Source organism: Macaca thibetana, chromosome 9, assembly GCF_024542745.1.
Source record: "Macaca thibetana thibetana isolate TM-01 chromosome 9, ASM2454274v1, whole genome shotgun sequence".
Lineage (NCBI taxonomy): Eukaryota > Metazoa > Chordata > Mammalia > Primates > Cercopithecidae > Macaca > Macaca thibetana.
The window spans coordinates 119,796,817-119,810,227 of record NC_065586.1 but is presented as its reverse complement, the minus strand read 5'-3'; the positions used below and the strand labels follow the sequence as shown (position 1 = coordinate 119,810,227).

General features: G+C 48.7%; 1 protein-coding gene across 2 annotated transcripts in view; it reads left to right on the top strand.

Moving 5' to 3' along the window:
- The window catches only part of CPXM2 (carboxypeptidase X, M14 family member 2), a 145,338-nt gene extending 137,964 nt beyond the window's left edge, over positions 1-7,374 (top strand). For both annotated transcript variants that reach the window (XM_050803722.1, XM_050803723.1), the window contains one exon: positions 5,983-7,374. In XM_050803722.1, coding sequence (XP_050659679.1) covers positions 5,983-6,236 — 254 coding nt within the window. In that variant the 3' untranslated portion in view covers positions 6,237-7,374. The remainder of the gene's footprint in view (positions 1-5,982) is intronic.
- Positions 7,375-13,411: the final 6,037 nt, after the last annotated feature.

Genomic DNA, 13,411 nt, shown 5'->3' with positions numbered 1-13,411 from the left:
TGGCACATCTCCCTTCTAACACAGCACATAATAGGCTCGTGTGTACTCTGCTCGTTATTTGTTTCTGCCTCTTCGCCCCCACGAGGTCAGGAGCCCTTGACTGTTTGGTTGGTTTGTTCCTCAGTGTATTATGAGCCCCCTGCCTGGCCACTTCTGAGCAGTGGATGCTCAATAAATACTTGTTGATGAATGGGCGGATGAACAGTCCATGATGGTCCAGGATTACCCAGTGAGAGGCAGAGCTATGATTTGAGCCAAACGCTAGAGGCTTCAAATCTGGTGCTCCTTCCTTTATTTCCATGCTATTTTTCTTGATCAGGGAGGAGAGGCTCCTTCTCTGCAAACTGTTCCCATGATCCTGTCCTGTCAACAAAAGATCCCATTCCACCTGCCAGGAAGCAGACTTTGGGACATTAGGATGAGGTGAGGCTGGGGTTCAGACCTGGCCCACGTACCCTTCATTGCCAGGCTCCCTAGCAGTGGGCCTGGCATAAAAGACCAAATATGCAAATGAATAAACTGTGTCTAAAATGCCACAAAATTGTAGATTGCTGTATAATACCATAAATTGCATTTTCCCATCTAGTTACTGATTTCTTCACTTAATAATATTTTCTGAACATTCATACCACTTGTCACTGATCTTATAGCCATGAACCATGAGGCTTCACACCGAATACCATGGAATTTTGTACATCGTAGCCCCTCATAGGTGTTCATTTTTTTCCATATATTTATTCACAATTCCTTAATTAATTCAGCAAATGTAGATGGCATAGCTGTAATGTGCCAGAGACCACGCAGAGTGTTGGCGATCATTATGCATGAAAGGCTGTGTGATGTGGTTCTGCATAGGATTTGTATTTTAAACATTACAAATGAAGCTCCTTTGAAATGACAATTCTAGAAGAGCCTAGAACATTCCTTGACTATTTAGTGCTTTGTATGCAATGTGAGAAAACATAAGAGTTTTGAACTGAGTGGGAGATAAAAAGACCCTGGGGCCCCATAAGCTAAGACAGAATACTTTGCCTAATGGGTGCTGAGTTTCAAGCCCCTGCAATCAAGGAGACAGTTTTGATGAGCTAATGGGAAATGCAACTCCCTCCCTTGATTTTCCCCTCTATAAATAATTTCCCAGTGTATTATCATGACAGATAAACTCCATACTTTACACACGGCTCTTTATTCTGTTTCAGAATCTTTCGGTTCTCAAGAAAAGCTCTGAATTTGCCTTGATTTCTGTCTGAGGTTTATGTGATCTGACAAGTTTTATTTTGGGATGGATTTTGCATAAAGTAAACAGAGGTATTAAATGGAATTCCACAGGGAGGGAAGCTGGTAGGAATGCTTTGAGTTAGATGCATATCAGTGCGTTGGACAGACACCCGGCTCACCGTTCCACACGACTGTCCTTTACTTGGTGGGTGCTGACCTGACCTGCTCGTGTTGACATTCTTTAGACCTGAGTTGCCCCTTCTGCCCGTGTTTAGGAGATTGGTCAGGGTGGTGGGAGAAATTATAAGGAAAGACACAAACCTTCTTAGAAGGTCAGGAGGTTTTGCAAAAACTTCAGAAGGGCAGAGTAGATAACAAGGGAATGTAAAGGAATTTATCTAAATCAATTTGTTTACTTATGTCTCCAGAAACCAACCTTTGATCATTTGTGTGCAGGACTGCTCTCTACTTGGGGGTGGACAATGTTAATTACCCACAAATTGTGTTTGCTCCAAGCCTTTGTCATTAAATCTGTACTAAATAAATACAAACATTCCTGGCTTATGGGGGCTGCACTCTTGTCAGTGGTGCTAAGTCGTGCAGTCCCCTATCCACATGCTCAGGCAAAATACTTGTGTCTGCATACTTCTTTCATCCATTGCTTGGCCAGAGTCTGTGGGACAGGCTTGGCATGCGTGAATGCCTGGGATGCCCATTATGTGTTGACTTCCACTGCAGCTCCCTAGAAGGTTCACCCTGAACACAGACCTGAGCACTCATGGGGACAGCAGCCCAACACTGCATCTCCCGCTTTTCATAATGTGATTCCAGACTTTTCCAGTGGCTAGAGACAGAAGCAGAGAAAATGAGAGCCTCAAGGAAGACATTGGGAAAATAGCCAAGAACTGAGGACAGCGTGCCCTGCCAGGCCAATGAGGGCATCAGGCAGATCCGTGTCTCCTCAGTAGAAGCTTTCAGATGACGGGGCCAATGCCCCTCATTCTGACTGTGTGAAGCCACACACAGTCCTGATCATTGTATTCATTCTTTTGACCTTTCTTATTGAGCTCCTACTGTGCACAAGACTGGAAATACTGCAGTGAGTAAAACAAGTATGGCCTCTAAAAGTACACATTCTAGTGAAGGAAACCTAGAGATAACTCCAAAATGAAGATTTAAAAGTTTACTATGCACTGTGATCAGTGCCATGAAAAAAAAATAAATCAAGTGATATTTACAGATAGATGGGAAAGCCAAGGAAGGGTCCCTCCCTACGGGGACATACACAGGCTGGCCTTTAGAAGAGCAAAGAATAGCATTCAAGTTGGAGGGAACAGTAATTGCAAAGGCTCAGAGTCAAGAATCAAGAAACAAAAGGAAGCCTTGTGTGGCTGGAGAGAGGCCGGCTGGGACCAGTGGAGCGCAGTGATGTGGAAGGGGCCCACAGGATCTGCGTTGGGTTTTGCTCTAAGCACTGAGCCCTCATCTGAATGGGGTGAACCCTCAGGCTCACAGGAACACTGTCTCCACCTGCTTGTCTATTTCTCTTCAAAAATTAGAGGGCTTACCTGACAGGACCACAAGGACAGAACAAATTTCTTGAAAATTAGTAAGAATAGCTTTCATTATTAAAAACAAACTCTAGGACTGGCGTGGTGGCTCATGCCTGTAATCCTCGGCACTTTGGGAGGCCGAGGTGGGTGGATCACAAGGTCAGGAGTTCGAGACCAGCCTGGCCAATATGGTGAAACCCCGTCTCTACTAAAAAAAAAAAAAGAGAAAAAAAAAGTACAAAAATTAGCCAAGCGTGGTGGTGCGCACCTGTAATCCCAGCTACTCAGGAGGCTAAGGCAGGAGAATTGCTTGAACCTGGGAGGCAGAGGTTGCAGTGAGCTGAGATCGTGCCACTGGACTCCAGCCTGGGCGATGGAGTGAGACTCTGTCTCAAAAAACAAAACAAAACAAAAAATCGAACTCTAGGCATTTAAATGGAATCTTGCAAGGCCTGACTTTAGAAAGGGTGAAAGGAAGTAGACCTGGCACAAGAGTTGGGAACAGCAGTGGGAACAGTATATGCAAAACCCAGAGGTGTGAGATGTGTGTGTCCTGAGACACCACTGCAAGGCAGTCAGAATGGCTGGAACAAAGGGGTGTGAGATACAATAGGGGAGGGCAGGAACTGGGACCCCAGAGGCTCCAGCCACCCAAGGACTTTGGATTTCATCGCCATGTGGCCCTGCGATAACGGCAGGTTTAGGGAGTAAGCACCATGATGTGTATAAGAAGGCCAGCAACAGCACAGAGGGTGGACTGGGGAGGGGACAGGGAGAGCTTCTTCTGGCTTTTTCGGGGACAAGGGGAATCACAAAGGCTTCTTATTAGAAACATGAAGTTGAGCCAGTTATGCTGATAACCATTAATTGTGGGTTTCTTTCACTGCTCAGCTTACTAAGGACCTCCCTTGGTGAGAACCTGGGCTGCCCCCTCCCTGAGGTGTTTAACCTCCAAGTGCCATTGAGTCAGATGCTCCCACTGAGAGGTCTGCTTCCAGGGGCCTCCAATGGCCAGTGCCCTACAACAGTTGTTGGTGGGGGCAGGCTCTTGGCCTTAACTAATCCCCTCTGAGCACCCTTGGTAGTTGAGACCTGATATGCCCCGCTTCTCAGGCCAGTAAGCCACGTGCTCTCCTGGTCGCTCACTTCTCTCCAGCCCATTCAGATGAACCAATGTTCTGACCTGTTCGGTGTTCAATCCAGGAGGATAAACGGCATGCATGTTGAGCACGGAAGAGGAAAACACGGGCTCTACAGGTGCCTACAGCTTTAACACAGAGCCGAGGCAGGAAGCAGAGGCCATTTCCACTCTCAAGGATGCGCTGCCTGGTAGCAGGGAGAGGGGAGAGGACAGGCAGGGCACGTGGAGGAGGTGGCTCGCTTGGGCTTGTCAGGGACTGTGGGAACCCCGAGGGAGATCTCCAAAGACAAGCTTTGCTGTGAGGCTCGAGTCACCTGCTGGTATAATTCAGCCTGTCGATGTGCTCCTGAAAAGGTATGAAGTGGCATTTTATTTAGTTGAAGAACTTGCCATTTCACTAAAAAAGACCCAGGACACATGCCAGGAGCCACCCACCTGAGCGTGTACCTGGGTCTGTCAGATGAGTCCTGTTTTCCTTTCAGCTCCTTAATGATGTACTTGTGGCAAATGACTGCCTCCACGTTTCACTTCCCGTCACGTCCTGTGCTCCTGTGAGCTCAGCGTATTGCACTGGGTGTTTCGGATGAACTGGGATTAGAATGTTCATGATTTCAACACGATGCTTCAAAGTGTTATAGATCTGTGTATATGGGAGATGTATATTTGTAAACACATACATAGTTTTCTTCCATCCATTAGAAGACTTCAGGACTTGTTAAGACAAGCAAACCTTGTCCAGGGACTACTAAGTACTTGATCAAACCCAACCTTTTCTCTACCTGGCTCCAAAACTTTAGACTGGTCAGGACGTTCAGATTGTCACAAGTGAAGGACTGCTGATTACTAGCTGTGTGACCTGGAGCAGGATACTACACCTCTCTGGGCATCAAATTACTCACATAGAAAAGGGAATAAGCGTGCAGCCTGTATCACAGAGTCACTTGGAGGGTTCAGTGAGCCAGTGCCAGCCTCGTCTTTCTGTGTGTGGGTAGTGTTCTCCGGGATGGCCTCTGGTGTCTCCTTTTCTGTCTCATGGTCTCTGATATGCTATAGATCTAAATGTTCTCACCAGGCTGTAGGCTCTCTGGGAGAAGTGACCTCAGCCTAGAACCTGTCTTTTTTTTTTTTTTTTTTTTTTTTTTTTTTTTTTTTTTTTTGAGCCAGAGTCTCACTCTGTCACCCAGGCTGGAGTGCAGTGGCATGATCCCGACTCACTGCAACCTCCGCCTCCTGGGTTCAAGCGATTCTCCTGTCTCATCCTCCAGAGTAGCTGGGATTACAGGCACCCACCACCACACCCAGCCTCCCAAAATGCTGGGATTATAGGCGTGAACCACTGCACCTACCACAGGGATCCAGCCTAGAGCTGAGGACGGACCCAGGTCACGTTAGGTGCCTGGGAGGTAATCGGCCGGTGGTTACCTGGGAGGCATGGGCACCACCTCAGCTCCAGCTTGAGTTTCATGTGGTCTCAAGGCTCCTCTGCCCCGCAGCATCCATGTATAGATGCCCCTGCAACTCCCAAGTCTCTCCAGGCCCCAGCCAGGGAATGGGGTACAGGTGCCAGGGCCTCTCCCGGGTCATCTGACTTCAGCCCAGTTAGTCCTTTCCTTCTCTTTCCAGAAGTGAAGAGCCCACGCCTTTAAAAAATGGTTATTGTGTACTTGCAGCCATGCTAAGGAAGCCAGGAGGCCCTGCACTGATGGCTTTTCAAGATGGCATTTTGTGGCGAGGGCATACCGTTTGGAAGTTCAAGTTCGTAATGAGTGGCTCATATTGTCACAGAGCAAGGAGCATTAGCGATCGGCTCTCCAGCGTTGCTCCTATGCACTGACACTGCGGGAAGCCTACACCTCCCCTCCCTGTTCAAACCATTAAGGCAGCTTTCAGAGAGGAAAACATCTTGGCTTCCAAAATGCATTAAGAATTTGCATCTGCAGGAGCTAGGATTCCACGTTGCCAGCCTGAGAGTCTCTCTCTCTGGCCCAGGGAGCTGGTCTTGGAGGAGGGCTGGCGGGATTTGCATTAGCAAGAGCTGCTCTGAGTCTCCCCTGGTTTTCCTTTCCACAGCCAACGATGGGGATTACTGGCGCCTCCTGAACCCTGGAGAGTATGCGGTCACAGCAAAGGCCGAAGGCTTCACTGCATCCACCAAGAACTGTATGGTTGGCTATGACATGGGGGCCACACGGTGTGACTTCACACTTAGCAAAACCAACATGGCCAGGATCCGAGAGATCATGGAGAAGTTTGGGAAGCAGCCCATCAGCCTGCCAGCCAGGCGGCTGAAGCTGCGGGGGCGGAAGAGACGACAGCGTGGGTGACCCTCCTGGGCCCTGGAGACCCGTCTGGGACCCACGCAAATTAAACCAACTTGGTAGTAGCTCCATAGTGGACTCGCTCACTGTTGTTCCCTCTGTAATTCAAGAAGTGCCTGGAAGAGAGTGTGCATTGTGAGGCAGGTCCCAAAAGGGAAGGCTGGAGGCTGAGGCTGTTTTCTTTTCTTTGTTCCCATTTATCCAAATAACTTGGACAGAGCAGCAAAGAAAAGCTGATGGGAGTGAGAGAACTCAGCAAGCCAACCTGGGAGTCAGAGAGAGAAAGAGAAAGAGGGGAGCCTGTCCGTTCAGAGCCTCCTGGCTGCCTGGAAAAGGATTCTGGTATTTCCCCTGTTTGCGTGACAGCAAAGGTTCCACATGCATTTGCAATTTGCACAGCTAAAATTGCAGCATTTCCCCAGCTGGGCTGTCCCAAATGTTACCATTTGAGATGCTCCCAGGCATCCTTCGAGAATCCACCCTCTCTGGCCCTGGGACATTGCAAGCTGCTACAGATAAATTCTGTGTTCTGTTGACAATAGTGTCATTGCCAAGTGCACATCAGTGAGCCTCTTGAATCCATTTAGTCTCCTTTTTCAACAAAGAAGTGTGTTCAGAAAAGGAGAGAGAGGCTGAGATTACTCAGGAGTTTTGTTGGGCGGTAAGCATGGAGCCTCTTGCACAAATTCTGGGTCCATAAAGAACTCCCAAACTCCCTGCAGATCCAGTAGCCCTGGAGTCTCCCCAAGTAGGGAAAACCAGAGGTGCCAGCCTTCCTGAGGGGCCAGATAATTTAGCCTGGATCTCCTCTTTCACCTGCTAGGACTGGAAAGAGCCAGAAGGGGGGTGGCCTGAAGGCCTCTCTCTGCTTGGGGTATTGCCCTGTGTGGAACTGCGTGCTCATGGGCTGGCCTCATGTCAGTCTGGGAGTTATTTTTGATATGTGGAATGCCAGATCTTCCAAATTAGGCTAAATGCAATGAAAACCTCTTAGGATTGTCTGTGGAGCATCAGTTTGGGAAGAATTATTGAATTATCTTGCAAGGAAAAAGTGTGTCTCCGTTTTTGTTAATGTTGCTGCCTCATTGACCTGGGAAAAATGAAAAAAAAAATAATAATAAAGAAAGCAAATGGTAAGACCCTTCTGGTGTGTTTGGCTTTTCTGGGTAGGCTTGCAGCCACCCCACTACCTCTTTCTGAGGTTGGTCAGCCTAGACAAGGTGCCTGCTTGGGGGTGGCCATCCTGCACCCCGACTAAGCTCAGCACTGATGCTGACAACACTATGTTCCCTGCCTCCTTCCTAGGAGAGACACATGTTTGGGACCCACTATTCGCTCTTGGAGATGCCCGTGAGCATCTTTAGAGAAAAGATTCTCATGTAGCTTTTGCACAGTCTATACTCAGGGTCAGCTAACTTTTCTTTAAAAGGGTCAGTAAATATCGTAGGTTTTGCAAGCCACACAGTCTCTGTCATAACCACTTAGCTCTGCTATTGTAGCACAAAAGCAGACATACACAGTACAGAAATGAATGGGCCAGCACTTTGGGAGGCCGAGGTGGGCAGACTGCCTGAGGTCAGGAGTTCAAGACCAGCCTGGATAACATGATAAAACCCTGTCTCTACTAAATATATAAAAATTAGCTGGGTGTGGTGGTATGTGCCTGTAGTTCCAGCTACTCAGGTGGCTGAGGCAGGAGAATCATTTCAACCGGGAGGCATAGGTTGCAGTGAGCCAAGATCGCATCATTGCACTCCAGCCTGGATGACAGAGAAAGACTGTCTCAAAAAAAAAAAAAAAAAAAAAAAAAATGAATGGGCATGGCTGCATTCCAGTACATCTTTATTTACAAAAACAGGTGGCAGCTGAATTTGGCCTGCAAGCTAGGGCATAGTCACACAGTCAGCTCCTGCTATAAGCTGTTGTTGGCTGATAGAACTTTCTGTGATGATGGAAAGGTCCTATTGTGTGCTGTCGAATGCCACAGCACTGGCCATGTGTGGCTACTGAGTACTTTAAAGGTGATCAGTGAAACTTAAAAACTGGGTTTCTCATATTACAGAATTTTAGTTTTAATTTGACTTTTAATAGCCACTTGTGGCTAAAGGCTACATATTGGACCACACAGCTCTCAACTAAGCCCATGGTAGGAAAATCTGACCCTCGCAGCAGTAGATATGAAGGTGGTGCTATAAAGCATTTAAAACTATAAACCACCTTTGTATTTCAGAAGGTGGAGCTGCAGGGGTGAAAGTGACCCTTCTGGGCCCTTGAGACATGTCCTGGACCCACAATTTAAACCGGAGCAATCCCACATTTGCTTGGAAGATTGTGGATTTGTCCAGTCCCTGCCATGCTGACCCAGAAGCCAGGTCCTGGCCCTTGATGCCGAGATGGCTTGATCTCATTTCCAGTAGTCAGCTCTGGAACTTGCGGCGCTACTGCACACAGCCTATTGCGTCCATGCCATTCTAGACCCTCCCTGCAGCCTTGTCACCAAACTGGGCCCGTTTGCAGGCACCTTGGGATCGCAGGCAGGGGCTCTGCATTCAGGGCTGGCCAGGACTCTTTGGTGTGTGATGTGAGGTCAGGCATCCTCTCTAATCTCTCATCTAGTCCTGCAAAGTAAAGCCCTCAGGCTTCATAGACTCTAAAGGGCAGGCTGGCTGTGGCGTCTGATGATTTCTGGCAGAGAGCCGACATTCTGGCTTCCTAAAGCTCTGTTCTGTTGGAGTCACTTCTCTCCTCGGCCCCTCCATGACACAGCGGCTCCTCACTGGACCTTCAAGCCCACACCACCTTCCTTGAGCAGCTCCTCACTGGACCTTCAAGCCCACACCACCTTCCTTGACTCGGAGCCCAGAACCTCTCTCCTACTTGCCTTCTCTCCTGCTTTTCAGCTGGAATTACCCTCCTAGATCTTTCCCTAGGTTCAACTTGGGCCTCTGCACACAGCTGAAAAACCCTCCTGCTTCTCTCCAGTCCTGTCTCAAATGCCACCTCCTCCAGGAAGCCTTTCCCCTCTCAGGACCATGGTATTTCTCACTCCTTTGGACAAATCTGCAGAGCCCTCAGGGCCTCTCAGAGGAGTTATGTTACTTCAGGTTCTCTCCGCTGTTGGTCCGGAAGTTCCCAAGGGCAGGACCTACGTCCTCCTCAGTTCCCATTCCTGCAGGGCCACGCCCCACTGCAGCAGGTGCACCATGAACACGTGTGAAGCCGAGCCAGCCTCTGCCACATGGTGCTCTGTTTGTAGATTCCCTTAACAAGTTCACAAAATGTGACTTGATAAATTGAAAATCTATACTTTGAATTTATTTGGTGTCTTTTTACCTCTTCAAGAGTCTTCATTTTTATAAGTGAAATCTGGTACTTGACTGAGTGGAAACACGTCCAGAGATTGACAGGCTGTTTGTTTGAGATGTTTTTCTGCAGGATAAAATCAACCAATGTGGTATGTCTCTTTCTGGCGGAGTCCAGTGCCTATCTACTGTCTTCATCCTCCCACGCGGGTCCCAGGAGGGCCGCAGCAGCATCACCCTCTTTCATGTCTGTTTTATGCTGAGGGGCACCTAAGGAGCTGTGCAGAGCAGGAGCTCAAATCAGCATTTGTCAGCAATCACTTTCTTTGAGTTTTGGAGCCCGGTCTTTACCAGGAAACTCCAGGCATTATTCAGTGTACACAATGGCATTACAACACCTTGAAACTGTCATGTGGTGTTAGCACACAATCATACCAGGAAAGAGTCCCAGGTTTGCAGGTTCAGAATTGGCTTTAGAGGCTGCCACCCTGCCTGAAGAAGCCCACATGTCCATGCCACTTTGTGCTGTGTCCCTGATCCCAGGGGGTGGTCACAGTGTGGAGGGAGCTGCTGCTTACGGAGCCACAGCCCAGCAGGACTGGCCAGAAGGAGGCAGAGCCTGGCTCACAGCAGCCCAAATCTGCCTCTACTACTGAGCTCTGTGTACTAGGGTGACCTGTCCTGAGACCATGGGGGCTCTTCCTCCTGTGTGTCGATGCCTCTGACACACAAACACATCCCCAACTTCCCAGCCAATGCACAGGAAATCAAGAGAAAATCAGAAAATAAGTTCATGGCCAGCCGTGGTGGCTCACGCCTGCAATCCCAGCACTTTGGGAGGCCGAGGCAGGTGGATCACGAGGTCAGGAGATGGAGACTAGCCTGGCCAACATGGTGAAAACCCATCTCTACTAAAAATACAAAAATTAGCTGGGCATGGTGGTGCATGCCTGTAATCCCAGCTACTCAGGAGGCTGAGGCAGGAGAATCATTTGAACCTGGGAGGCAGAGGTTGCAGTGAGCCGAGATCAAGCCATTGCACTCCAGCCTGGGCAATAGAGTTAGACTCCATCTCAACAAAAGAAAAGTTCAGAGAGCTGAAACACATGCGGCAGAGCCTTCCAGTATCTTCTGGTGTTTACAGAGGGCAATGGCAGGTCTTTAGAGCTGAGGGGCAGCCATGAAGTCAACGAGCCTGGGGATGGCATCTAGGCTTCCTCTTGCAGGCCAACTCTGGTTTGTTGGTTGTCCTTGCTTGGAGCTCTGTGTTAAGAAGAATTCTGAGGCAGAGAGCTGGCTTAATGAAAAGATGCTCCAACTGATTACCTATGGCTGCTCTGGGTATGGCAAAGGTGAGGGCAAGGATGCCTGCTGTCTCCATCCCTGAGCTAGTCTAGTCCCCCTGCAGGTAGAGACAGGAAAAATGAGGCCCAGGGAGGGGCATGAAGTGTCCAAAGTCCCGTTTCAGTTCATGCAGAGGTGAACTCTCAGGACAGTGCTCTTTCCACTGCTTGCCTGGGAACCTGTAATTAGGTCTGGGCACAGGCCAGGGGGCTGAGCCTCTTGACCTGCAGGGCCAACTTTCCCAGGAGCAGCTCACACCCTGGGCAGTGACTGAACATTGGGAACCATGGGTGCATTTCAGCAACCAGAGGACAAAGGATGGAGCCCTTGTGTGATGAAGGTGGCTGGGGAATCTGCTAAGGAGGAGCCGGTTGAATATGTAGCGGAGCCGGGGGAAGCTCATTGGGCCGATTCTGAATGTCCTTTGCCATCATAGCTTCCTGTCAGCTTGAGATGACTTAAGAGTTGATGATGTCCTGATTTCCCAAAAGCTGACGGTTTTGATTTGCAGTTGGTAACGCCTGATTTGATTTGCAGTTGGTAAGGCCCAGTTTGATTTGCGGTTGGTTCTGATTTGATTTGCAGTTGGTAAGGCCCAGTTTGATTTGCGGTTGGTAACGCCCATCCTTATGTGCAGCTTCCACATCCTTTGTAGCCTGGTTGGTGTGCTGGGCACTGCGGGGATCAGCACCACCCTGGCATTTCTTGTTATCTAATCTGTCTCGAGGGCCAGCCTGACAGAGGAAGAGGACAGTAGTTCTACCCAGTGCTCACAGGTGCTGTGGGTAGTGGACTCTGTCCCCGCCTCACACATGTGTCAACATCTGCAGGGAAGGCCACTTTCTGGAGCCCTCGCCCAGCGTCTCTGAGCAAGGCTGAGTGGAGAGTATCCACTGAAATGTCAGTCCATCATTGTGAGTCAGCACTCACCGGCCTCCCTCGCCTCCAAGGCCTTCAGGATAGCAGTCAGTAAAGCAAAGTGTCGGAGAGCATTGCTGTTCTCTTCAAATTATCTCTAAACAAACATTTTAAAAATTCTGTTTTGAAATGCAAATCAAAACCACAATGAGATACCACCTTACACCAGGCAGAATGCCTATTGTTAAAAAATCAAAAAATAACAAAAAATAACTAGGAGATATGCCACTCTCACCATAGCCCACTTTTGTTTCAGATCATTTTGATGCTGAAAGTCTAAGCATTTCAAATATATCACATTGAATTGAATCCCCGTGACAATCCTAAGAGGCAGAGATTCCTATACACATTTTAGAGATGTGGAAACAAGTCCCGGGGATATGAGGTGACTTGTTTAAAGTTGCTTAGTTGGCAAGAGGTGGCACTGGGACCAAACTAAAGCTCATTCACCCCAAAGCTCCATCTTTTCCTTCTGTATCCCATCCCCAGGGAAGTATAGTGACACGGGTTAGGTCCCTGCACAACCTAGGGTAAATTATGTACTTTATGAATCTCAGTTTATTCATCTATAAAATGGGCATAGTAGGCCAGGCATGGTGGCTCATGCCTGTAATCCCAGCACTTTGGGAGGCCGAGGTGGGTGGATCATGAGGTCAGGAGATTGAGATCATCCTGGCTAAGATGGTGAAACCCTGTCTCTACTAAAAATACAAAAAATCAGCTGGATGTGGTGGCACGTGCCTGTAATTCCAGCTACTCGGGAGGCTGAGGCAGGAGAATCGCTTGAACCCAGGAGGCAGAGGTTGCAGTGAACCAAGATCACACCACTGCACTCCTGCCTGGGTGATAGAGCGAGACTCTGTCTCAAAAGAAAAAATAAAAAAAAGATGGGCATAGTAAACAGGGCCTACCTTGCATATCATGGGGCTCCAGTGAAGAGCATGTAGACAGGTACCCGGCACATGGCAAGTACTGAGATGCAGAGCAGCTGCTGATTATTGTTTTCAGGTACTGTGTTCCCAGCAGTGTGCTATTTAATACCCCTTGTCATCTTCACAGCTACATTTAGAGGTAAATATTATTATTCCCTTTCTTCAAATGAGGAAGCTGAGGCTGAGGGCATGTATAGATGTACGTAGTTAGATGTTGTAGTATGGTGTCTCCAAGTTAATCACCAGGATGGAAGCAGTTGTTTTGATGCACGCCTTACTTTGCTCTTGAAGCGGGCATTAGCTGAGCGGTGAGGGAAGTGGGAGCTGAGCACAGGAGGGAAGCAATCGGTTACAGAAGTAGGTTTCCTGGCCATGGAAACCCTTACTGCATGGGGTTGGTGTTCAATGAATTTTCATTGAAAATAATGGCCCCTGTCTGACTCTGCGATGCTCTTCATCCTCCCCAAGCATGAGCACAGCTGTCAGGCTCCCTGTGGGGATTAGGGGGAGACGGCAAAGGCCATGATCCCATCCTTTGGGCATTGCTCCTTTCCAGCTCCTGGAAGTCCAGAGACTCCACAACATCAGGTTCCAGCTCTGGGCCTTCTGCCAACCTGCAGGGAAAAAACAGCACCAGGGCTGGGGCAGGAGCAACAGAGGGGGCCTTGAGGCCTGTGGAGAAAGG